Below are 27,599 nucleotides of genomic sequence, written 5' to 3'. Positions count from 1 at the left end.
ATAATTGAAATTAAGATAAACAGGGTCTAATTTTTTTTTAATACAAGTGCGAAAACATAATGGAATTCAATCTGATATACATATCAGAAGTAAAAGTACATGTCTGGTACCATTACATTAAAATCAAACTAGGGTTCAACCACTAAATATCAAGTGCTGAAACCTACTACTCCTGGGTTCGAATCTCCACGCTAAAGTATAATCTCTCATCCTCGTCTTGACCATGATCCTGTCCCACCTGTTGTTATGCACACATACAAACACAACAACAGCCGAATAACTCCGATGAGAAATACATTCCCAGTATAAATCATGTATACATGCAATCATATAAACAGATATAAAAACATGAAACAAATGTCAATAACATGTATCAAATCTGAAAGACCTGAATCGATATAACACTGTAAATCAAACTCTGACTCATACTCTGACTCGACTCGTTCCTAATCTAGGGATCCCGATCTGAATAAGAATGTAACAATCTCCCACTACTCTCCGATCGTGGTGGCGGTACGTTCTTATTTACGGACTTTGGTCCTGTCCATATCGAATCTCGACGATAGAAGTCAATCCACTCCTAAGCAACATCGATATGAGCAAACATCCAGTGTTGGCACCTCTGCCAAAGACTTGGCATCTCCGCCAAATAACAGGCACATCAGCCCAAGGACTAGGCATATCCGCCCATGACTCCTCACATAACATATGCTTAACAATAAATCAATAATAAGCATATCAATCTCAAACATTGCAACATATCGAGGCAATGACAATTAAGTATGTGATTTTGGAAAACTCAAGTTAAATCAAACTCGAGTTGTTCAATCCCGGATCAACATTGATTTATACCTTTCTTTCTGTCTATCTGACGAAGTCGAAGTCTCGAATTCGAAGCCTGTCAATACTCAATCTGGCAATGACAATATCGAGGAGTACAGTATCAATACACCACTCAAATAAATACTGGATATAATCAGAATTTAATCTAATTCTGTTTCAACGGTATAACTGCACAATCTCAATATACCCCGCAATACAAATCAACAGATATCAATTCCCACAACTCATAATCAATAACAATACAAATATGATATCAAAACTTAATCAAATCCATTCTAAAAATCATAACAATTTCATACGATATCTGTTCTTCAATCCGGTCTCGATTATACGATGTCTACTATGTCAAGAACACCATATATCAATCATATCTGATTCTGGCAATATCATAATTTCAAATCATATCAAAAACATAAGAAACTTACGTCCAGTTGAAGCTCTCGTCGATAGAAACTCAGTACTGAAGTCGGATTAAAAATCAGATGGGCGGATCCTGCATGAATTGAATTTACTATCAAGAAACTTGAACTTTCCTCGGAAGCCTTTCTCGTTCCTCTCTTATCTCTATTCTGAAGACATGAAGTATATATATATATATAAGGACCGTGTATCGTATTATCGTAAATCATGTGTGATTATCGATAATTTATGAAATTGTCATGTGATTATGTATATTATGACAATGAAATTGAGAAAATGAATATTGAATATGAGTTGACGTTGTAAGAGCTCGAGTGGAGACGCCAGACGCCAATATAGTACAAAAGTCATATTTGTACAGAACATGTGGCGCCCGAAGGAAGGGTAGACGCGGGATTAGAGACCAGATTAGATTGATTCATTATTGGAATTGGAGCCTGCTTGTTGCTAGCCTTGCAATCATTCATCAACTTCAAGGCGAGTTCGAAAGCTTGACACTTTGGAGAGCCTACACTTAGTTTCAAAAAGGTTGGTATTAGCATTACTCTCTGCGGCTGGCATTCGAGGAACCACGGGACACTCCATACAGAGCAATTTCTACCGCCCGAGCGCTAGGATATATGAAATGTGTGTTCGGGCAGAACATGCCGCGTCCGAGCGATAATTTGTGACCGCCCGAGCGCAGTGCAATTGTTAGCCGGGGGCAGAATGTCTCGCGCTCGGGCGCGAGAATTCTACCGCCCGAGCGCGAGAGCGGTGGAGATAAGAATCAGATTTTTGTTTGTTTCTTCTTCATTTCTCCACCGTAGTTTCGAGAGGAAAGTTCGAGATTTCGATTTTTTCCGTCCAAATCGACTTCGAAACGCTATCTAAACGCGAAACAAATTATATATTATGATCTTCGCGTCGAGGGCTTCTGACTGAGGTAATTTTCTTCTAATTCTAGCAGCTCTAAATATCAAAGTGCTGGAATAGCATGTATTTGAAGTTGAATTTCCTATATGTAGTAGAATAACCGACAATAAACTCATATTTGAAGTCGGAATTGAATTATGTTATGATTTCGATTTGATATGAATTTTTAAAGTTTCAAAAGATATTTGAAACTCATATTAATGATTTTGAATGATGTTATTGATTGAAATGAGTATGTTATTGATGTAGATAAAGTATTATACCGATATCTTCAGGCTACATCAACTGGAAACGAAGAATTGAGGTATGTTGCGACCGGGTAACTTACGACAGGTATCTGTATTATATGATATATGTTGGATTAATTTGACTGATTGAAATGAGATTATGTGTCTATATGCCTTATTTGTTGATTGATGTGGCATACATGACATTGAGATTGAGATATCGATATATAAAATAAATGTTTTGTTAACACACATCATTTGATGCATACATCGATACGTGACATGCACGTTGAGCTATGATCCTTGGATACCCTGATATGATTTGATTGGATTCTGGGGTTTGTGAACATAATTGCTATGTTGGTATTATATGACCCGTAAAACATAGACAATTGTGGCCCCGATGATTGGATATGAGATTTGGGATTTGATGGCGCTTTGTCGACGCTATCATACGAGTATCCCTTATTGAGGTCGGTGTGCCAGCTCGAGCATTGATTTGATAGCGATTCGTTTGATTCTGACATGTGCTCAGTGGATGGGCATTTGACCCGATACCTCCACGACATACATGCATTGCATACCATATATCATTGTTTAGATATCTGTGGTATATATCATTGGTTGTTCCATACGGAGCTTTGCTCACCCCCAAGGGGGGCTGTTGTTGTCTTTGTGTGTGGACAATGGCAGGTACTCCAGGATATCAAGAAATCGGAGAGGGTACTTCTGGAGGGAACCACAGCTTGGGCTGAGGTTTTATGTTTATGTCTTTTTCCCAGTATATATGTATATGTATCTATATACCGGGGCATGTCCCGAGGATATGAGTTGTTTGTATATGATTGGTTTTGATTACGTGTGGGCATGTTTATAACGTGAGATTAAATACTATTTTTAGTATTCAAATTATAGAAAAAATATTTTGGGCTCATTGTAAAGAAAATTTAAACTCGTTTTTCGCTGTAATTACTTAACCCTAATCAGATTGCATTGTAATAACGATTAGGAGCTAAGGGCCCCACAATATATATTGCATGGTGAAGAAACGTGTATCGCTCCTTCAAGCTGCACGTCTCGCGCATATGCGCGACTTCCTTCGGCGCATATGCGTGAGACACTATGTCTCGGCGCGTATCTTCACGGCAACTCGCGCATATGTGCGCCCTCACCCGGCGCATATGCGCGAGGTTCTTTGCAACTCTCTGCCATACTCGCGCATATGCGCGGGTCCATGTCGCGCATATGCGCGAGGTTCCTGCCTACCTCGCGCATATGCGCCCGGCTGGGTCGCGCATATGCGCGAGGTGCTCAGTACTCGCACATAATTCAGCCTTCTTTTCGCCTATCCCGGTCTGGCCCGTTCCGTCTACAATCACCTCAATTATCAACAAATCATTTCAGATTACAATAACACAATTCTCGGGCATTACATATCCTTTTCACGAAACCCGTGAAACGGTCTCACAAGAGTTTTTTTCAATTAAAATACATTTTTATTTTATTGAAATTTAAATTGAGGTTATTATGCACATGATTACAATTTAATGAGGTCGGCAACTATTTCTTCTTCTGGGATTCTAATTAATAAAAAAACATGAAATTTAGATGTCCATCGATTGGGTGAGTTTGGTAACCAATCTATCGTACAGATATGTATACTTTCTTGTGAATGGTTTTGACTTGATGAGATGAGCTCGGGTGGCCTGGCCTACAGTGTGAATACTTTGGACTAGGTAGGATAACCTCTGGAGGCATGGCCTGTGAGTACTCTAGACTGGGTAGGGTGAGCTCGGGCTAGATGAACTGGACACACTCTACAAGAAAATTCCATTGGGCGTCGAAAAGGTTTTCTACGTGGTCACCTCTGACGTTTAAGTCAGTACATGACACACTAAATAAGGAGAAAATTTATTGGATGTAGTAGAATGCAATATCTCGTGTCCCAAAATGAATGAGAAAATCTGGGTATTATAACGGAAGAAATGACCTCGATTGTAGCGCATGGACACTGTTTCTAATTAGACATTACCCATACCATGCCTTCTGAAAATAGGCATGGCGACTCATATTGTCCCTAAACTTGTCATGGGCACTAATTGTCATGTTAATGATTATGAATATGGTGAACCCATGCTTACGAGTCCCGCTCCCATCTCCTAATGGTTGGTCGAGTAAGTGTGTACCCGACCTTCGCGGTTCTCCTGCTAGTGACCGGGTAAGGTGAGACCAAGTCGGATGGCCTGGAAACTTGGAGAGAAAGATACTCCTAAATTACCGTGGACAAAGTCCAAGATCACTTAATTTATCTTCTCGTGTACTCTGCCTTGCTTGGTTAGGGAAAACTCCAAGTTCTGCAAGTGTCTGGGATGCCAAGGGCTTCACTGCATGGCCAGACACCTTTTCCACCCAGGCGGTATCATTCAACCATGTCATGTCCGGCCAAAAATATGAGCATGGGCTGGTATGAGTCCCATAGTGGTCTATGTGCTACCCAGGTTACTGCTTACCCGTGGCTGTTTAAACAGTTTACTATTTCTTTACATATGACGACTTCCACCGGTCTCCTCTTGGCTTCTCGGGACGAACTCTGGACTGGTCCTACTTTAGTCCTTTCTTCCTGCCCAAGTCCAAGGATGACCCTGTCATTTCCAGGGGCAATCACCACTTCCCTCCTTAAATAATCATGCTAGAGTCATACTCCATGTCCTTATTAGTCATATTTGGGCTCCGTCGGAAAGATAGGTGTCGGAGCCTCATGTCTCTTGGCTTAGGTAAGGTGTCGGGGCCTCATGTCTCCCCTGCTTCGATAAGATATTGGGGCATCATATCTCCCGAGCTTGAATAAGATATCGGGGCCTCATGTCTCTCGAACTTGAATAAGGTGTTAGGGTCTCATGTCTCCTGAGCTTAGATAAGGTGTCGGAGCCTCATGAATTCCTGAACTAGATAAGGTGAGGCCTGGTGCCGGGGCCTCATGTTTCCCTGGCTTGTATAAGGTGTCGGGATCTCATGTCTCTCGGTCTTAGATTAGGTGTTGGGGCTTCATGACTCCCGGGTTTGCATAAGGAAACAGGGCCTCATACCTCCCACGCTTAGATTAGTGTCGGGGCCTTATATCTCACGAGCTTGAATAAGGTGTCGGAGCCTTATACTTCTCGTGCTCGTATAAGGTCCCAGAACTTCTTCGTACCCAGAACTCCCATTAAAAAATGGGGCCTCATATCTCCTAGGCTAGATAAGGAATCAGGGACTCCCGGGGGCTCATCCTCCCGGGAATATATAAGATGTCGAAGTCTCATCCCTATCGAGCTAGATAAATGACTTTCACTCATATAGAAAATGACAATGAATTTTCATTTATAATCAAATGTTCAATACAAAAAAGAACTAAGCAAATTTTTTGAAATGAAAATCATATCGGGGCGTCATGCCTCCAGGGATATTTTTGTTGTTTCCTGAGCTACCGCGGATTAATCCGAGGAGCCCTGAGTTCATGGTATCTGTTCCGAAGTGTTTCATTTCAGTTGAGTTTCGATTAGAAACCATATCTATGTCTATAGATTTAATTTTCCACAGACCTCGCCAATGATCATGCACGTCAAATGGGTGAGCTAGGTGGGTAATCTATCGGACAGAGATATATACTTTCCATGTGAATATTTTTGAATTAATAGGATGAGCTCGGGTGGCCTGACCTGGCCTTTGATTACTTTGGATTGGATAGGATGGGCTTAGACCAGATGATCTGCACACACTCAACAAAAAATGTCAGTGGGGGGCGGAAGGGTTTCTGTCATGGCCACTTCGACGCTCAGGTCAGCATAGTGCTCACTGAGTAGAGAGAATTTATTGAATACAGTAGAATGCAATATCTCGTGTCATAAATGAATGGGAAAACCAAGGTATTATAGGGGAGAAGATGGCTTCGATTGCAGTGGATGAACATTGTTCCTAATTAGACATCTACTCATGGTATGCCTTCTGACAGTAAGCATGGCGAGGTCTTCCCAGCCTGGCCAGACATCTTTTCCTCCTGGACAATATCATTCATCACTGTCATGCCCACCCAAAATATGAGCTCGGGCCTTTATGAGTCCATATTGGTCTAATGTGCTTCTCGGTATGGGTGTCAATTTGGGTGTGTTAGGTTGACGCATAGTACTATTTAAAATTTGTTCAACATGAACCCAACTAACCTGACTCAACCAGATCAATTCGACTCAACTAGATTTTGATTTTTTAAAAAAAATCAATAAAATTCAAAAAAATTAATAATCATATTTTAATTTAAACATGTAATAACAAAATCTCTATTGTATATAATTTAAATTTGAAAGTCTAATCGTAAAAAATTAAAGTATATTTATTAAATCAAAAAAAATTGTTTTAAAAAATAAAAAATATACAAAACAAATATTTAATTATGAAAATTTATGATATAAATATACAATAAATATTTTTTCAAACATACAGTATATAAAAATGTAGGTAATATTTATTAGATATATATTTTTTATAAATTAAAATTTTTGGGTCAATTCGAACCTGACCCGAACCCGATTATTTTTTGGGTCAGATATTGGGTCCAACCCGAACTCGAAAATCTCAAATCCAAACTTGATCTTTTCGGGTCGAAGCATGTCGGGTTGACAGGTACGAAATGATTTTGACACATCTACTCCTTAGTTTGTTGCATGTTTGAGGTGTTTAAACAAGCTACTCTTTCTTTATCCGAGTTGGTTTACACCTTGTCTACTCTGGGCTTACTGGGACCACTCTGGACTAATCCAGCTTTGGTCCTCCCTTCCTACCCGATCCAAAGATGACCCAGTCCGAGACATCACCAAAAAATCCTCACTTTTTAAATAAAGAAAAAGCATATATATTAATCATTTACATATCTATCTATGTTCTATAATATTTATATATATATATATATATATATATATATATATAATAAATATCATGTTTTTCAACTGTGAGAAAACATAATAAACTTTTTTCATCACATAAGTCAAAAGACAATAAGGTTGTACATATGTAAATTTTCAAATATGAAAAGGAGATATACGAAAAATCTTAAATCAAGTTTTATTAATATTTCCACCCATATGTATTCTAATAATAATAATAAAGTAAATCAATTTTGAGTCCATTTGACACAATCTTGATTAATTTTGCATGTTCAACGTACTTTTCAAATGATAATAAACATAAATCTTATAAAATATAAACATTTGTGACACATAAAAATATTATTTCTTATGTTAAAATATAAATCTGTGAAACTCTCTCACGTGAAACTTAAACATGTTGAACACATACGAAGAGCTTCAAACCATAGCAATTGTAATACTAAAAAATGAGGGAATATATGATCATACATGATACACCATGTGGCAATAGAAATAAATTTAGTGTAGTAGTATTTTCAAATATTAAAAGCATATGTCCCAGGCCACACGTTCAATCCTTGTATCTTGGATTCTTGTTAGATACTCGAGTCGATCTTCTTTTCTTCAGGATTTGAACATCAATGATTGCAAAAAACCCCACTTCACGCTGTAATTAAAAAAAAATTGAGCAAGTGCGTGCATTTTCACATTATCTATTCTTCACAAAGATAATGACTTTCGATCGTCCAAGGTAATTTAAATTAAAGAACAAGCTAGAGTGAGTGCTAGATAAGCTTACTTCAATTCCAGATACAATACTACCACAGGAGTTCTCTTACAAAATTCTAACCATGTATATAAACTAAATCGACGTCCGAAATTATTAATGTACAAACATCATCAGACTACACTTTTAACACACACTATATTTCGTTACATGAAGAATTCTGACTGAAAAACAATATTATTCTTATCTCACAGGACTAAGATGTGGATGATGTTGAGTTCTTGGAGAGAGTGGAAGCATCCGAAGCCTTGGAGCGAGTGGAAGCATTTGAAGCCATGATGCTTCTCGAGTTCGAGCTCTGACCCGAGGAAGAATCGGTAAAGAATATTATGTTCTCTTCACTTTCAACAAAATGTTGGAGCGATCGAGGAATCGGGGACAAGTTAACATCCATAACTCCCTCAAGAATCTGAACCACCTGACCTATAGAAGGTCTGATATTTTCATCTTCTTGAATACACCAGCAAGCAATTTTGCAAATCTTTAGAACCTCTTCGGCTTCCGCGATTCTTGAGAGTGCGGGGTCTAATAAGCTCAGGGTGTCGCCTCCTTGTACGATTAGAGTGTAAGCCAATGAAGGGAAAAACTTACACTTTTCGCCCTCGGAAAGCTCAGAGTTTCGCCTACCAGAGACTAGTTCAAAAAGCATCATTCCATAGCTGTAAACATCGGCTTTGGCCGTTATGGCAACACCTGATATCCACTCTGGTGCGAGATAGCCTCTTGTCCCTCTAAAGGTTGTCAGAACCCTGCTAAAATCACGCCCCATGAGCTTCGCCAAACCGAAATCTGCCACCTTGGGACAAAGTTCGGCGTCCAGGAGAATATTTTCGGGTTTTATATCACAGTGAATGATGCAGTCCCGGCATTTCTCGTGGAGATACGACAACCCTCTAGCAATACCTATGGCGATTTGGTACCGTGTTGTCCAATCCAAAACCTTAGACGTTTCTTTTAAGTTAAAAAGATGAGTATCCAAGGAGCCATTTTCCATGTAGTCGTAGACCAACAGTTTCTTATCGGCTTCGGAGCAAAACCCACGAAGTCTGACAAGATTCACATGCTGAATTGTCCCGATTGTGCTCACTTCTGTCCGGAATTGCTTCTCCCCTTGGATGATACTCTCTAGCTTCTTCACAGCAATCACAGACGAGTCGGGTAAAGTCCCTTTAAAAACAGATCCAAATCCCCCTCCCCCCAACTTATCTGAGAAGTTTTTGGTGGCGTTTTGCAAATCTTTGTATCCAAATGCCGTCAAAGATCCCTCCACTGCTTTTGAAGTTTCAACTTTTTGCCGTCTTTGTCTCCACACAATAGCCAAGATGAAAGCTAAAATGACTAGTGCAGCAGTAACAGAGCCCCCGATAGCGCCCAAAACAACTCCCTTGTTACTTTTGCCAGAAAACACCGAAGAATCTGCGGCAAGTTTGATGTAAATTGTTCTTCCTCCGCTATCTCCTTCATTCAGTTGTTTCAGCTCCAGAAGCTCTCCGATCCAAATAGAACATACATTATCACCAAAACTGTAAGCCGAACATGAGCAGTTATTTAAGCAGGAAGATTCGCATTCGCCCTCATTCCCAACAGTCAAAGCTTGAGCGTTATCCGGTAGAATCACATAGTTATTCATCAAGAATCTATCTCTCTTCCCATTAGAAGTACTATTGATCTCACATTGCAAATTTATCTCCCTCACACAACCACCAGAATAATCATTCAAAGCCCAATCACTTTCAGATTTATGTTCAAATCCCTTCAAGCAATCACAAAAGGGTAACGAGTTCTCATTGCAGCTACCAAATCCTCCACAAAAGGCATAAACCCCGCATTGCTGTATTGGTTGAGACCAAAACGAGAACCAGTTCGAATTATCAATCCAATTATATTGCTTGATTTGCCCAGATATATCCATTACGAATCTCGATATAGTAGAAGGATTATAAACTGAATATGTGAAATAACTCTCAGATACATTTTCGACATAACTAAAATCATATATAAAATTTGACCTCATTTCAGGTACTCGGCTAAAATATGATTATTCCAAGGCCCACTGGTCCAATACTGTACAGTTCTATTCCACCTAATTATGTATTCCTTCCGACTCGGAACAAGTTCAAGAGAATAAAGGCCAGGAGCAGGATCGTCTTTATTTTTCCAAGAAATCAGAAGTTGGCTCTTTTTTGTTATATTATTATAAGCAAGCTTGCCACCAGGCAACCATGTGTGAGTGGGGTTATCAAAACTTTCCCAAATCGTAAAGTTAGAGAACCCATCTCTCAAAACCAAGTTACCTTCATCAAGAAGAACTGCCACCACAGAATTACTGGTGGCGTTTAGATCAGTGGACCAAATTTTGTTTACTGGCCCATCCAAGAGTACCAAATTACCATCCAAAATCTTGAGTTGGGCGGAATCTTTTTTGGAAAGAGGGGCTTCTCTGTTCGCAACCCAAACTACGGTTTGTTGGCTGACCTTTGCGTACCACATTCCTAGGTAATACTTGGAAGAGTTACCTGGACTGAAGATCCCCAGTTCGAAGTTCCCACCTGCAGAGACTATGGTCTGATTCCCAAAGAGAGTTTGGTTAGCTGAAATGGTGTTAGCTGCCACACAAAGAATACTGCTGAATAAAATTGGTACAGAAAACAAATAGAGAACCGTTAGATAATTGTTCTTGATTATCATTTTCGACTGCAGAATATTGGAAAATATATTCAATAAAATGTACCCTTTTTTATACATCAAGAACGGCTATGGTAAGTAAAGATCAAGATTGGTATGCGAGCGGACTTGTTATCAACGTTAATGGCCATTTTGTCCAAGTTCAGTCATTTTTTCCCTTACAGTCAGCTCTACGCCGCCATCCCAGTACTCACGTCTCGCAGAAAAAATTATTAAAATTATAAAAAAATAAATAAATAAATTCATGACTCAAAAAATTAAAATTTTATGGTTTTTATAACTAAATTCACAAAAAATACAAATATAAAATATCAAAAAATTAATTAATTTTTTTTTTGGGAAATAACATGCTACATGATGACCATTTTTGGGAGATTTATTCATAGTTTTGAGAATGACTGATTGAGAACGGTGGATGGGATGTTCTTATATTGAATCGATCAAAATAACAGACCAAGGCAACTGTACTTTGATAACTATTAACGTAAGTTGACTCAAAGAAAGTTCTAAAAAATTGACCTTAAATAATCTGAACAATTCATAATTCACGGCAAACTGATTTCCAAGAGGGGGAAATCATATCCAAATGTGTATATATCATGATTGGATTTAGCTGTTCATCTTCTAACATTAGTCCGACGGCATTTTTTGTCTGATTTTTAACAAAATTTTTTGTTATTTATTACAGAATTATTATAAAATAAAATAAAAAAATTTGTGTCATGCTATCTCGCTACTGAAAGAGACGAGACAACAAAAAAATATATATGATACTACCAAATTTTCTCTGGGTTCGGTCTGGTGAGCTTGAGCTTTAAATCAACAATTTTTGAACCGGAACGGGTGGAACACTACCAGTCTATACAGACTAATGGATATTAGAAGACATCGAAAACTTTTCCGACGCGACCACTTTGATCTTTTAATCGGATAAAGAAATGGGAAGATGCGAATATCTTGGTTTTTCTACCATGAAATAGAAATGGGTATTTATAGTGGTTGAGAGGACTTCTTCCCATACCATGTCGAAGTCTATTTTAGGTAAATTTTCTTAAATTCTTCTCCAATTACTGCAAGTTCGGGCTCGGCCATCAGGGGTTCGGCCGAGCTTGGTGCTCGACCGATGTGTTCGAGAAGAACGGTTGAGCTCGTTTAGAGATGGTACCGAATTCGGACGAGTCGTGCCCGATGGGTTATGTTTAAGGTCCTCGGGATGAAATAGGACTCAAGCGCGGTTGAATATTTGGGGCATCAGTAGTAACCCCCATTTGTGGTCTAAAAGAAGTATTGAATTTTAGACCAGTAAATTGTTATGATTGAGCTTTAAGCCCTTGAGTTCAACATTGGTTGCGAGAAGATCTAGAGCGTTCAAGTTATTTGCAAGATTTTGGTTGGCTAGGATCAGACGATGGTACGGATTGCAATACTTTGGTTAAGGTATGGATGAAGCTATAGGCACTTCTTCCCCCTCCCCATCGAGGACTTCGGTGGAGCTTCCCTGGTACGAAATTAAGGCTTCGGTCCTAGGGTACGATGATGTCTCTAGGATTAGAGAGTTATCGGGATTATCTTCGGATATTGATATTCAGATCCCTGATATTACAGATAGGGCTCATCTCCCCCCCGACGGATATTGCACATTTTACTTGGACCAACTGGAGATGGGTCTTCGGTTTCCTATCCCCAGGATAGTTCAGTGTCTTTGTGATCACTATCTTATATGCCCTAGTCAATTAGCTATCAATTCCTTTAACACGCTTCTAGCTTTAGGAATATTGCTTAGGTATTTAGATATACCTCTCTCCGTAGCCCTCTTAGATCGCTTTGTGAAAATCAAAAGAAAAAAATTGATCGATTTTATCTATCACCCCGGCCCGGTGTGAATTTCTGGGCGGGAACCCTTCATCTCACAAAGTTTGGATGAATAGATATTTTTATGTGGAGTCCGAGCCTATTCCTTGGCACTGCGATATGGCTTGGGCTGAGCATTTAACCCTTAGAGATCCCCCCGCACCTAGGCGTGCCATCGACCTGACCCGCTTCCTCGCTAGTATCTCGGAAAGATGTTTTGACGTCAAGAGCCTGGTCCATGATGATCTCCTTTGTGAATTTAGGTTCTGCAAAAAAGGAATTGAAGTTGAGGGGGACATAGGTATATTTTCCTCAGCCTTTCTACTTTTCCATCGAAAACCCATATTATGCTGACTCCATGTTTCTTCTGCTTCTTATGTCTCCCCTTCCCCAACATCTTCATTTTCTTCTTTTTTTTTATTTTATTTTTACAGACGAAAGGATCATGAAGTCGGAAATGCTCCAAAACATGAAGAGGAGGAAAGCTGAGATAGGAGCCTCTTCAAAATCCTCCACTGCTGAGGCCAAAGTGAAACAAAAGAAAGTGCCCGTGGAGTCTGATGGGCAGCTAATGAAGAAGACTCTCAAGACCACTGTCTCCTTCCCGACCCCACAAGGCTCTGGGAAGAGGATACACAATCCTTCCCCCGTTCATGACCACCATGATTCCGAAGAGGTTGAGCTGGAGGCACCCCTCGACCATGGGACCTCCTTCATAGCCCATCCTTCCGGACCGGACGCCCTAAATTTTGTTCGGCACCTGGTCTCCTCTGAAGATCTTGCCGTGGTGAAGGCTGCCACCGACCTTCAAGCCATAGAGGCTATGTCTCTTAACTTTATGCAGGTAACTAGTTTTGTTTCTTTCGCATCACTAGTTTTTTTTTTATGTGTGCCTTCGTTTCGCAGGCTCTGGTTTGGGGAGGCGAAGTCACTGGTCGGATATGTGGAGCTCGGGAGATGGCCAGTTCCTCCCAAAAATCAATGAATGACGTCCTCGGTCGACATGGGGAACTCATGAAGCGGATGGAAGATCTCCACACGAAAAGTGAGGCAGAGAAAGTGGCTTTCCTAGCCGAACTCGAAGCTGCCCGAGCTCATGCACAAGTCTTGGAGGACAAAGCCGCTTGGGCTGAACAGAAGCCACTTCAATTCGAGGAACAACTGCGGAAAAAAGACCATGAGGCCGAGGTCATGTGGCTTCAGAAGAAGGAAGAGTTCATCCACTCTTCGGAATTTGATTCGCTGTGCTCGGACAAAGCCACTTCTTACTTCGAGCATGGGTTTAATGGAGGTATTTCTCAAATACGGGCCCACGGGTATTCCGAAGCCGAACACCCTTTTTCCTTCCTCGATGTGTTTAAAGCCTTGGAAGACATGCCTGAGGAGGAAGGGATGGGCAACAGAGAATGAAGGCCCAGACATCCGGGAGGAAGTGAGGGGGCCCGCCGAACAACGCCTTTTATTTCTCAAGCTCTACTTGCTCAATACATTTGTATTCCTCGTGTTCTATGTCTTTTTCGTCAGGTTTCCCAATGTTTGAAACTATGTCTTTAATTTTAAGTGACTAAGTAAATGTTTCGGTTTCCTTTATATCTCATTGTCGAATGTGGTATCGAATTTTTCTCTTGTTTTTGAGCTCGAAGCTGGGCTTCAAATCATGCCGAGCGCAAGGTTGGACTTTTACTTTATTGCCGAGCGTGAGGCTGGGCTTTTAATCGTGCCGAACGCGAGGTCGGACTTTCTTTTTATTGTCGAGCGCGAGGTCGGGCTTTTAATCGTGCCGAACGCGAGGTCGGACTTTCTTTTTATTTCCGAGCGTGAGGTCGGGCTTTTAATTGTGCCGGACGCGAGGTCGGACTTTCTTTTTATTGTCGAGCGCGAGGTCGGACTTTTAATCGTGCCGAACGCGAGGTCGGACTTTTATAGGTTTATTTCGATTAAGAAAGATGATATATCAACGCCCAATCTTATTCATGGTTTTGAAAATAAAGACATAATTTCGTAAAATAAAATATATAACATGATGGGTTGAGACTATGACTAAGCATAATATTTCTTCAAGTGTTGGACGTTCCACGGGCACTTGATTTTCTTTCCCTCAGCATCTTCTAAATAGTAAGCTGCAATTCCTGCTTTCCCAATAACTTTGTAGGGTCCCTCATATTTCGGGTCTAATTTCCCTCTCTCTCCCTGAAACTGGATTCTCTTCATGACCAGATCCCATGTTTCGAACGACCGGAGCCGCACCCTTTTGTTATATGCTCGAGCCATCCTCTTCTGGTAAGCAGCCATCCGAACAGCTGCTCGATTTCTCTTTTCTTCTACTAGGTCCAAATACATGGCCCTCCATTCATCGTTATTTGGTCCATATCCTATCACCCGAGCACTTTCTTGTCCGATTTCTGCTGGCAGGACAGCTTCAGTACCATACACTAAGTTATATGGTGTTTCTCCAGTTCCGATCCGAGCCGTTGTTCGGTAAGCCCACAATACACTAGGTAATTCCTCTACCCATTTCCCTTTAACAGAGCCCAGACGTGTTTTAAGAGCGTGCACAATGGATCTGTTAGTGACCTCGACCTCTCCATTGCTTTGGGGATAAGCTACCGACGTAAATATCTGCTCTATCTTCATCTCCTTACACCATTCCCGAATTTTAGAGCCACAAAACTGTCTCCCATTATCAGATATAAACCTCCTTGGTATCCCAAAATGACACACCAGGTTCTTCCATAAAAATTTTAAGATCTCTCCTTCAGTGACTTTAGCCAACGGTTCGGCTTCCGCCCATTTAGAAAAATAATCTACTGCTACTAATAAGAATTTCATTTGACCTGTGCTTATGGGAAATGGTCCCACAATGTCTATGCCCCATTGATCGAAAGGGCAGGGGGAGACAACTGACCTCATAAGTTCGGCTGGTTGCCATTGTAAATTAGCATGCTTTTGATAATTATAACATGACCTCACCATCATTAGCGTGTCTTTTTTCATGGTTGGCCAGAAGAAGCCTGCCATCAAAGCCTTCCGAGCCAAAGCTATACTCCCTAGGTGATTACCACAACATCCTTCGTGGATTTCTCGAAGCACATAATCAGCTTTTTCTGGACCCAAACACTTAAAGAGAGGTCTAGAAAAAGACCTCTTATACAGTATTCCATCCAGGAGCGAGAAGCGGAGTGCTCTCCTCTTGACTTCTCGAGCTCTTTTTGGTTCAGCCGGGACTTTCCCATGACATAAGTATTGCTGAACCTCGTATCTCCAATATTCTTCTAACATATCTACTTTCTCAGCTTGAAGATGATCGATTTGCGAGACAAGCTCGTGTTCGACTAGCTCTGGTTCCGTGGGATGATCAAGAGAACTGGCCATCTTGGCCAACCTATCTGCCGCTTCGTTCTCAGTTCGAGAGATTTGTTTCATGATTAACTCTGAGAAGTCCTCCTTAGCTTTTTCAATAGCTTGGGCGTATCTGACCATTTTCTCATTTTTCACTTCGAACTTACCCTTATTTGTTGTATTACCAATTGAGAATCAGAATATAGGACGGCCCGAGTAACACCCATGCTTCGGGCAGCCCTTAGCCCGACCAAAAGTGCTTCGTATTCAGCCTCGTTATTGGAGGCTCGAAAGTTCAGCCTCACTGCCACCTTGATCTCTTCCCCCCAAGGAGATATCATCACGATTCCGACCCCACTTCCTGTTCGACAAGAAGAACCATCCACGAAGATCTTCCATTGTTCTTCCTCCGATACTTGAACAGTTTCCGCCAGAAAGTCGGCTAAAGCCTGGGCTTTAATAGCAGTTCTGGGCTCGAACTTGATATCGTATTCACTGAGCTCGGTAACCCACTTAATCAATCTCCCAGAGGTATCTGGATGTGAGACAATCTTCCCCAGGACGCTGTTAGTGAGGACAGTGATAGGATGTGATAAGAAATAAGGCCTCAATTTTCTGGCCATGATGACGAGGGCCAAGGCCAACTTTTCTTGAGTAGTATAATTGAGCTCTGCCCCCTTTAAAGCGTGACTCACAAAATAGACCGGCTGATGAACTGCATCCTCTCTTCTGACTAGAACCGAACTTGCAGCCTGAGGAGTGACTGCCAAGTACATGAAGAGCTCCTCTCCAAGGACGGGCTTGTTCAAGATAGGGAGTTACCTAAGATAAGTTTTCAGCTCCTGCAATGCTTTCTCACTCTGATCATTCCATTCGAAATTTTTAGATTTCCGAAGTACCTTAAAGAATGGGAAACTTCGATCTGCGGATCGAGATATGAATCGGGCTAGAGCGGCGATCCTTCCTGTCAATCGTTGCACTTCTTGGATGTTTCGAGGAGAACCCATAGAGGATAGTGCTTGCACTTTTTCTATATTAGCCTCAATGCCTCTGCGAGTCACCATGTACCCCAAAAACTTCCCCGTCTGAACCCCGAACACACACTTGCTAGGGTTCAGCTTCAACCTGTACTCCCGCAGAGCCTGAAAGGATTCATCCAGATCCGTCACAAACTGGTCGACGGCTTTGGATTTGATCAATATATCATCCACACAGACCTCAACGTTCTTTCCAATCTGCTTTTTGAAGACCTTATCCATAAGCCTCTGATAGGTAGCGCCAGCATTCTTTAATCCAAATGGCATTACTACATAACAGAATGTCCCATCGGATGTGATAAAACTGACCTTGCTTCTGTCCTTTTCCGCCAAGGGAATTTGGTGATATCCTTGATATGCATCGAGGAAACAAAGGAGCTCGTGTCCTGCCGTGGAATTGACCAATTGATCTATCCTCGGGAGAGGATAACAGTCTTTAGGGCAGGCCCGGTTTAAGTCGCGGAAGTCCACACACATCCGTCATTTTCCAGCCGACTTAGAACCAAGACCACATTAGATAACCATGTCGGGAAATAGATTTCTTGAATGTGTCTTGCTCTTAATAAGTCCTGCACTTGTTCCTTGATGATAACGTCTTTTTCGTGGCCAAAAGTTCTCTTCTTCTATATCACAGGTCGGCATTCGTTCAAGACATTCAACTTATGCTCCATCACCTCCCTCCTAACCCTTTGGAGTTCGGACGGACACCAAGCAAATAAATCTTTATTTTGCTCCAAACATTGGACCAATTGTTCTTTCAAGGGCTCTTCCAAGGTCCGAGCTATCCTCACGACTCCGGATGGGGGATTTAGGATAAGCTCTTCACACACGTCTTCCGAAGTAATCTCCCCTGCTTCTTCAATTAGATGTAGTTGATCGAATCCCCTGGATTCAGGTCGACTTGGATGTTCAATTTTAACCGATTTCTGCTCAACCCTTACTTCTTCCACATAACATTTTCGAGAAGTCTCCTGATCTCCCTTAACCTCTCCTACAACTTCTCTGACGGGGAACTTGATTTTCTGGTGCAGAGCCGAGGCGATTGCCATGAAAGCGGCCATGGCTGGTCTCTCCCATGATAACATTGTATGATGAAGGGGCATCAACTATCACAAAGTTGATAATTCGGGTCTTTCTAGTATCCCCACTCCCCAAAGAGAGAAGGAGATTGACGACTCCAAGGGGATGTATTGCGTGCCCCGTGAATCCAAACAAAGCTGTGGAGATAGGCTCTACCGTGTATTCGCCCAAGTCCATCTGATCCATTGCTTCTTTAAACAGAACGTTGACAGAACTCTCGGAGTCCACAAAGATACGAGCAACCTCGTAATTGGCGATCATAGCTCGGATAACCAAAGCATCATTATGTGGATCGACCACTCCCTTCATGTCCTCGGGTCCAAAAGTGATCATTAGTCCTGAGCGAGTTCTAGTGCTACTAATCTCCATGTTCTCCAACCTTCTGCTGCTAGCTTTCCTGGCCCGGTTGGAGTCTCCGTCTGTAGGCCCACCCGATATCATATTAATTACCCCTCGAGGGGGTGGTTATTCCCGAGGTTCTGCCCTCCGCATGTTCGGGTTAGCATTTTGAAAATTTTCCCTTTGATTCGGAGCCATTCTCCTTTCAGGACGACTTTCCTCCCGAGTTCTCCTAGGGGGTCGGTGCTCACCACCTGGACTGACTAGAATTGCTTTCATCGATGACATTCATCGTTAGTATGATGACATTCATCGTTAGTATGATGACATTCACCGTTCTATTTCTTGATTCAAATGATGACATTCATCGTTAGTATGACCATAATCCTTGTGAAATCCGCAATACCTTTCTGACCTGGGGTTACGAGGTCCTCTGTCACTACTCCAAGGTCTTCGAATGAGTTGTCGTTCATCACATAGTTCCAATGCTCGGGCTTTGTTGACTTTCAAAGGTGTGTAAGCGGCGAATTGCCCAAGCAGCGTAGGTGGTTCGAAACGTCCGACCCTTGGCACGAGGTCGGGGGGTCGAACGTCTCGCGTAGCTTTGGCCGAGGCCTTCGGTTCACTTTTCCTAGCCATTTGTACTTCTTTCACGTTCATATACTTCTCTGCTCTCGCCAAGAGTTCTTCAAAAGTAGCTGGGGGCTTTTTCACCAACGACTTGAAGAAATCACCACCTCTTAGCCCTTGTGTAAAGGCACTGATCAGTATATCCGGAGTAGCCGAGGGAACATCGATGACCATCTTGTTGAACCTCTTAACAAAATCTCGTAGGCTCTCCTGTTCTTGTTGTTTGACATTGAACAAACTCAGAGCCGTCAATGGATGTTTCTTGCTGCTTGCAAATTGGTGGAGAAAAGCTCTTGCGAAGTCTTGAAAAGTTTTGATGGTCCCCGGCCTAAGCAAATTGAACCACTGTTGGGATGACCTGACCAAAGTGGTTAAGAAGACCCTACACTTGATCGGGTCTGAGTATTGGTGCAGTAATGCCGCGTTCTCAAACCGGGATAGATGCTCTTCCGGATCCCCGAGCCGTCGTATTCTCCGACATTAGGGAATCTGAAATTTTGAGGCAATTCGGTAGCCAATATCTCGGCCAAGAAAGGGATCCCCCGAGCCAGAAGGGGTGGAGGAGGGGGTGCATTCCTCTCTTCTCTAAGACGTTCAATCTCCTCCCTTAATCTTTGTATCTCTTGTCTCTGAGCTTCACGATCCTCTCCTGGAGGAGGATTGTTGTCTGGTCTTTGGGCCGAGACTTGTTCGACAGTCGTTGTGATCAGCCGAACGAGCTCTGCCATGTTGGATGTTGGTTGATTGTCCTCTCCCGATCGACTCCTGGTACTTGCCATCTTATCTCTCTTTCAAAGTTCCCACAGACGGCGCCAATTGATGCTACCAAATTTTCTCTGGGTTCGGTCTAGTGAGCTTGAGCTTTAGATCAACAATTTTTGAACCGGAACGGGTGGAACACTACCGGTCTATACAGACTAATGGATATTAGAAGACGTCGAAAACTTTTCCGACGCGACCACTTTGATCTTTTAATCGGATAAAGAAATGGGAAGATGCGAATATCTTGGTTTTTCTACCATGAAATAGAAATGGGTATTTATAGTGGTTGAGAGGACTTCTTCTCATACCGTGTCGAAGCCTATTTTAGGTAAATTTCCTTAAATTCTTCTCCAATCACTGCAAATTCGGGCCGGATTTCTTGTCACATCTAATCAAACGGCGAGATTCTAGCATATTTACAGATTATTCACGCTTTTGACATGTGACAAAGTTCTTAGGATAGGAACAGGACACTTGGGCCTGAGATTCATGTCATGAGCACCTGTGCTTGACAGAACCCTACTCCGGACGCTGGTTGGGCTCGGATACCTGTGGTTCGGCTGAACTCTGTTCAGGGCTCGGCTACCAAGGCTTTGGCCACTTCAGCCGAGCACCAGGGCTCGGCCGAGCCCTACCTCGGGCGTGGCCGAGCACCAGGGCTCGGCCACTAGGGCTTGGGCGTGGCCGGGCACCAGGGCTCGGCCACTAGGGCTCGGCCGAGCCCTAGAGCCCTACCTAAGGCTTGGCCGAGCACCAGGGGTCGGCCACTAGGGCTCGGCCGAGCTCTACCCTGGTGCTCGGCCGAGCTCTGTCCAAGACTTGGCCGAGCACCAGGGCTCGGCCATCAGGGGTTCGGCCGAGCTTGGTGCTCGACCGATGTGTTCGAGAAGAACGGCTGAGCTCGTTTAGAGATGGTACCGAATTCGGACGAGTCGTGCCCGATGGGTTACGTTTAAGGTCCTCGGGATGAAATAGTACTCAAGCGCGGTTTGAATATTTGGGGCATCAATATATTTTAATAATTTTTTTATTTATTATAAATTTCAAATACAAGATTTCAGGACTGCGAATATGATCGAAATTGAGAATGAAAATGTTGGTTTAACAAGACCGTAACTTTTCTCTTGAATTTGTATTTTTGTTATTATTTTGTAAAGTTAATGATTGTATCGTTTCTATTACTACAAATAAAATATAATGATGATATTACGGTTCGAGACCCATGTGTTTTATCAATAATAATAATAATTTATGTTTAGAAAATGGGTAGAATTCATTTTATAATGTTTAAACAAAAATTCATTTTGTCAATTAAAGTACACAGCTATATCAGGATTCTCATATCAGAGAACGTAAGATTTTACATAGACAAATTGTGTTTAAAAAAAAGTGAATGTGGCAACATGCTGACAAGCTATTTAAGGCGTATTAAAAAAATTAGAAAACATAATTTTTCATCATTGCTTTTTGTGAGGTTAAACAATGAATTTATCCCTTATAATACAAATAAAATAAATTGACGAAAAAAATAGACTCGAACCTGTTTAATTTTAAATAAACCGTGTTAAATATCTAAAATCCTTCAATGATATGCAAACATCAACATTTGGTTTCTTTAATTTATGATTTTTTACTCTTGTTTCTCAATTGTAACAATTAAAAGAGTAGGTCTCTCGTGAGACAATCTCACGGGCCTATATCTATTAGACGGGTCGACCTAATCTATACATATCATGAAAAATAATATTTTTGACATAAAATATAATATTTTGCATGAGTTGTGTCGAGTCAAATATCCTGTGGAGACCCGGACGCTAATTCATTTCTTAATCATTTTTGGGAATAATTGAATTAATTAAGATAACAGGGTCTAATTTTTTTTTAATACAAGTGCGGAAACATAATGGAATTCAATCTGATATACATATCAAAAGTAAAAGTACATGTCTGGTACCATTACATTAAATCAAACTAGGGTTCAACCACTAAATATCAAGTGCTGAAACCTACTCTACTTCTGGGTCCGAATCTCCACGCTAAAGTATAATCTCTCATCCTCGTCTTGACCCTGATCCTGTCCCACCTATTGTCATGCACACATACAAATACAACAACAGCCGGATAACTCAAATGAGAAATACATTCCCAGTATAAATCATGTATACATGCAATCATATAAACAGATATAAAAGCATGAAACAAATGTCAATAACATGTATCAAATCCGAAAAACCTGAATCGATATAACACTGTAAATCAAACTCTGATTCATACTCTCTGACTCGACTCGTTCCTAATCTAGGGATCCCGATCTGAATAAGAATGTAACAATCTCCCACCTACTCTCTCGATCGTGGTGGCGGTACGTTCTTATTTACGGACTTTGTCCTGTCCATATCGAATCTCGACGATAGAAGTCAATCCACTCCTAAGCAACATCGATATGACCAAACGTCCAGTGTCTTGGCACCTCTGCCAAAGACTTGGCATCTCCGCCAAATAACAGGCACATCAGCCCAAGGACTAGGCACATCCGCCCATGACTCCTCACATAACATATGCTTAACTATAAATCAATAGAATAAGCATATCAATCTCAAACATTGCAACATATCGAGGCAATGACAATTAAGTATGTGATTTGGGAAATTCAAGTTAAATCAAACTCGAGTTGTGCAATCCCGGAATCACATTGATTTATACCTTTCTTTTCTGTCTATCTGACGAATCGAAGTCTCGAATTCGAAGCATGTCAATACTCAATCTGGCAATGACAATATCGAGGAGTACAATATCAATACACCACTCAAATCAATACTGGATCTAATCAGAATTTAATCTAATTCTGTTTCAACGGCATAACTGCACAATCTCAATATACCCCGCAATACAAATCAACAGATATCAATTCCCCACAACTCATAATCAATAACAATACAAATATGATATCAAAACTTAATCAAATCCATTCTGAAAATCATAAAAATTTCATACGATATATGTTCTTCAATCCGGTCTCGATTATACGATGTCTACTATGTCAAGAACACCATATATCAATCATATCTGATTATGGCAATATCATAATTTCAAATCATATCAAAAACATAAGAAACCTTACGTCCAGTTGAAGCTCTCGTCGATAGAAACTCACGTACTGAAGTCGGATTAAAAATCAGACGGGCGGATCTTGCGTGAATTGAATTTACTATCAAGAAACTTGAACTTTCCTCGGAAGCCTTTCTCGTTCCTCTCTTATCTCTATTCTGAAGACATGAAAGTATATTAATATATATATATATATATTGACATGGTTGAAGAAACGTGTATCACTCCTTCAAGCTGCACGTCTTCGCACATATGCGCGACTTCCTTCGGCGCATATGCGCGAGACACTATGTCTCGGCGCGTATCTTCACGGTAACTCGCGCATATGCGCGCCCTCACCCGGCGCATATGCGCGAGGTTCTTTGCAACTCTCTGCCAGTACTCGCGCATATGTGCGGGTCCATGTCGCGCATATGCGCAAGGTCTCTGCCTACCTCGCGCAAATGCGCCCTGGCGGGTCGCGCATATGCGCGAGGTGCTCAGTCCTCGCACATAATTCAGTCTTCTTTTCTCCTATCCTGATCTAGCCCGTTTCCGTCTACAATCACCTCAATATCAACAAATCATTTCAGATTACAATAACACACATTCTCGGGCATTACATTTCTCCCCCCTAAGATCCGATTTCGTCACCGAAATCACAGGCATCAGATCATATCAGAAAGAAATGTATAACAGAAGTTAAACAGAAAACTCACATCAGTGAAACAACTCGGGAAATCTCTGTCTCATATCTGACTTCCTGTCTCTCTGGTAGCTTTTTCAGTGCCATGACGACTCCACTAAACTTCACAAGCAGAATAGTCTTCGTTCTTAGTTGCTTTCTTTACGATCAAGAATCTGAATCGGCTTCTCAAAGTAACTCAGTGTCTCATTAAGTTCGACCTCGTCTGGCTGAATAACATGTGAAGCATCGGAAGGATATTTCCTCAATAAAGAAACATGAAAGACATCATGTATCCGGATAAAGAAGGCAGTTAAAGCGAGTCGATAGGCGCGATCTCCTATCTTCTCGAGAATCTCATACGGCCCAATATAACGTGAAGACAACTTCCCTTCTTGCCAAATCTGAACAACTCCTCTGAAAGGTGAATCTTCAAGAATACTCGGTCTCCTACCTCAATACCAACGGTATATGTCGAACATGGCATATTTGGCCTGTCTTGTCTTGAGCGGCCTTCATCCTCTTCTGAATCAGCTTCACTTTTTCTGTCATATCTCTGATCATATCAGGTCCAATCTCAGGTACCTCAGAGATATCATCTCAATATAGAGGGGATCTGCATTTCTTATCGTACAACGCTTCAAACGGTGCCATTTCTATACTCGTCTGAAAGCTGTTGTTGTACGAAATCTCACGAAGTGATAGAGATCTTGCCAAATAGTGTCAAAATCAAGCACTACAGCTCTAAGCATATCCTCCAATGTCTGGATAGTCCGCTCTGACTGTCCGTCGGTCTAAGGATGATATGTGATACTATTATGTAACTTCGTACCTGGAGCCTGCTGTAAACTCTGCTAAAAGTGCGAAGTAAACCGAGGATCACGCTCTGAAACAATCGACTTCGACACTTCATGCAATATGACCACCTCTCTGACATAAATCTCTACCATCTGGTCATGTCTGTACGTCATCTTGTACGGAATAAAACATGCTGATTTGGTCAATCTGTCAATCACTACCCAAATCGCATCACAACCTCGGGAGGAACGTGGTAGCTTCGGTCACAAAGTCTATGGAAATGTGATCCCATTTCCATTTCAGGAATAGATAAGCTCTGTAACAATCCTCCAGGTTTCTTTCTTTCGGCTTTCACCTATTGGTAATTCAGACATTTGAATAAAAAATCAGCAATATCAGCTTTCATCTGTTTTCACCAATCTGTCTTTTCAAATCATTATACATCTTTCTGCCACCAGGATGAATACTGAATTGACTGTTATGCGCTTCTGACAATGTCTGTCGTTTCAAATCTGAAACATCTGGCACAACAAGACGATTATTCACATAAAACACACTGTCATCGGATCAATGCCCTGCTCTGACCATCTCAATCGTATTCTGAACATTCTAATTCACTTTCTGAGCCGCTTTAATTCTCAAAATCATCTCTGGTTCGGCCTGCAATATAAAGTCTCCATGGTCTACTATCTGTTTCAAACACGGATTCAGAACAACAGCAATATTCAATCAGATTCGAAACATCAATCATCGATACTGATCTGCTAAACTCATAAAACTGCGAATTTCTGACACCAATGTCAGTCTTGGCTAACTGATCACGTCCTCAACTTATTCAGATCAACCGCTATACCATCTTCGGATATACTGTGCTTCAAACATACAATCTGTCTCAGCCAAAACTCACATTTTGACAGTTTTTCATGCAATTTCTCTGTTTTCGAAGTACTCAACACAATTCTCGAATGTTCGGTATAATCAGTCATATTCTTCGAATATATCAGAATGTCATTGATATAATAATCATAAAATCAATAAAGTACTTCTAAAATACACGATTCATTAACCTCTAAACATAACTGAAATACCCCATGGAACAACACTTGGTCTAATGTAACCCTTGGCCGGTAAATATTCAGACTGCTCTTTCAACTCTTTCAATTCAATCAGTACCATCATGTCCAGTATTTCAAAGATAGGAATTGTACCTGGTACACATTCAATGCTGAAATATATTTCTCTGACTCGAGGCAATTCTAAAATCTCATCTGAGAAAACATCAGCAAACTCATATACCACTGGCAAATCAGCCAATGATAGGCTCGATTTCAGTACGTCAACTAAATACACAAGGAATTCCTCTGCTCCTTTCTGTAATAATCGAGTCATAAACATCGCAGATATCAAAGGAATTCTAGATCTAGAATTCTTACTGTAAAATTTTCACTCTTCACCCATCTCAGGTCTGAATCTCACAATCTTATGGAAACAATTCAACGGTAGCTCTATACTTAGTCAGCATATCAATATCAATAATGCAATCAAAATCAGACAACTCAAGTACAATACGGTCTAACTCAATCTTATGTCCGTCATACTGTAGCATACAATGTTTAACAACATTCACTGACATCAAACCTCTCTCTAAGATGAAGAGATACATACTACAGTAGATAAGGATTCAAAAGGCAAAGCATATATCAACGCAATTCGTTCAACGATAGTCGTATGGAATGCATTAGTATCTATCAATACATATGCAGAATAACTACACAGGAAACAATTACCTGCCACAATATTACCAGATGCGTTCTAGGCCTGTTTCTCGATCAATGTAACACTCTGGCCTACTGTCTAGGAGGTTGGCTAAATGTCTGGCTTCCTCCTAGCCTTGGCTGTGACTGAGTAGTCGTCGGTGGTGGCTGGAAGGAGTGTACAACAGATGATTGTTTATCAGGCTGTGCCACTGATCCAGATGATTCTATTCTCTGGGGTCGTTGGGAACCTCGCTGTGGACAGACTTTACCAAAGTGTCCTAGCTGTCGACAGACGTGGCAACTACCAAACACACCTCGGCATTGCTCTGTGGGATATCTTCCTCCACAAGTTCTGCAATAACCCCTGTATAACTTTGGCTAGAACCACTGGAGCTAGATGAAATACTCTCTAACTTCTTAAACTGTTTCCTTCGAGCTTTCAGAAAATCTTTCTTTCCACCACTACTACTGCCGCTATCAAATCTAGACGGTGATTGCAAGAATTGAACTGGAGGTTGTTGTTGTTTCTGTGGTTGAGCAACATACGACATTCCTCGCTCTTGAATCAAACTTGCCTCAGCTCCCTTTGCCTATTCAAGGCATCAGCAAAATTATGGGGTCGCTCCACATTTACCAATGCAAATATCTCAGGATTCAATCAATTGATGAATTAATCAGCTACAGCTTCATCATTCTCAACCACGTGGGGAGCAAAACGTAGCAAGGTAGAGAATTTTGCTACATATTCTTCAATATTCAGCTGGCCCTGTTTCAATTTGGCAAACCTGTACTCTTGTCCTTTCGGTACGATACTGGGAAAAACCTTTGAAAATTCAGATTTGAAGATTTTCCACGTAATCACCATACTACGCTGTTATAAGGCTTCCTTGGTTGTGATCCACCAACTCTTCGCGACCTCGTGTAACTGGTGCCCAATCAGTTTAACTCTACGTTCATCTGGGTAATCAAGTGAATCAAACAGCATCTCTATATCATCTAGCCAACTCTCACAATCAACAGATGTTTCAGTACCCTTCAGAATCGGCGGTTGAAATGACCGAAACCTCTCCAACATTGTTTCCATCCAAATTGCTGACACATCCATCTGATTAGTCGAGGTACTACCTTGTTCTGTAATTTTTCGAGGAGGTAAATCTGATTATCAAAAGGATTAATAACCAAATACCATAAACCTGTTTCAGTTCTCCTCTGATCATCTTACTGCTGATCAAGAATCGGTTCTGATTCATTCTCAAATAATACACGTTACCAATCAAATCAGATAGTCAAGCAAACATATATTATATAAAGCAGTAACACATGCTAGCAATCAATAGCAAGGAAAGAAAACTCATTCTACCCCGTTCACTAGCTCCTATCTCAGGCTAAGGTAACCTACTGCTCTGATACCACCTGTTGCGGGAACCCGGACGCTAATTCATTTTTAATCATCTTTGGG

General features: G+C 41.2%; 1 protein-coding gene and 1 pseudogene across 1 annotated transcript; both read right to left on the bottom strand.

Moving 5' to 3' along the window:
- Positions 1-8,089: 8,089 nt before the first annotated feature.
- Positions 8,090-10,873, bottom strand: LOC142535741 (G-type lectin S-receptor-like serine/threonine-protein kinase At2g19130; annotated as a pseudogene).
- A 7,878-nt stretch (positions 10,874-18,751) lies between these two features.
- LOC142535740 (uncharacterized) lies at positions 18,752-19,830 on the bottom strand. The gene is made up of 2 exons (XM_075641839.1): positions 19,438-19,830; positions 18,752-19,396 (listed from the first exon to the last, which is right to left on the bottom strand). Exons 1-2 carry the CDS (start codon positions 19,828-19,830, stop codon positions 18,752-18,754), a joined length of 1,038 nt encoding a protein of 345 aa, XP_075497954.1.
- Between the last annotated feature and the right edge of the window lie 7,769 nt (positions 19,831-27,599).

The sequence above is a fragment of the Primulina tabacum genome, unplaced genomic scaffold, assembly GCF_025594145.1.
Source record: "Primulina tabacum isolate GXHZ01 unplaced genomic scaffold, ASM2559414v2 Contig1126, whole genome shotgun sequence".
Classification (NCBI taxonomy): Eukaryota; Viridiplantae; Streptophyta; class Magnoliopsida; order Lamiales; family Gesneriaceae; genus Primulina; species Primulina tabacum.
Note: the sequence above shows the minus strand (reverse complement) of the source record. Positions and strands in the feature narration are given on the sequence as shown.

What these genes read in the sequence shown, in the direction of transcription:
- LOC142535740 (XM_075641839.1), bottom strand. Translation starts at nt 19,830, where the DNA reads ATGGCAAGTACCAGGAGTCGATCGGGAGAGGACAATCAACCAACATCC. An exon ending in ATACTCAGACCCGATCAAGT is followed by an intron (nt 19,397 to 19,437) that starts GTAGGGTCTTCT and finishes TCATCCCAACAG; the next exon opens with TGGTTCAATTTGCTTAGGCC.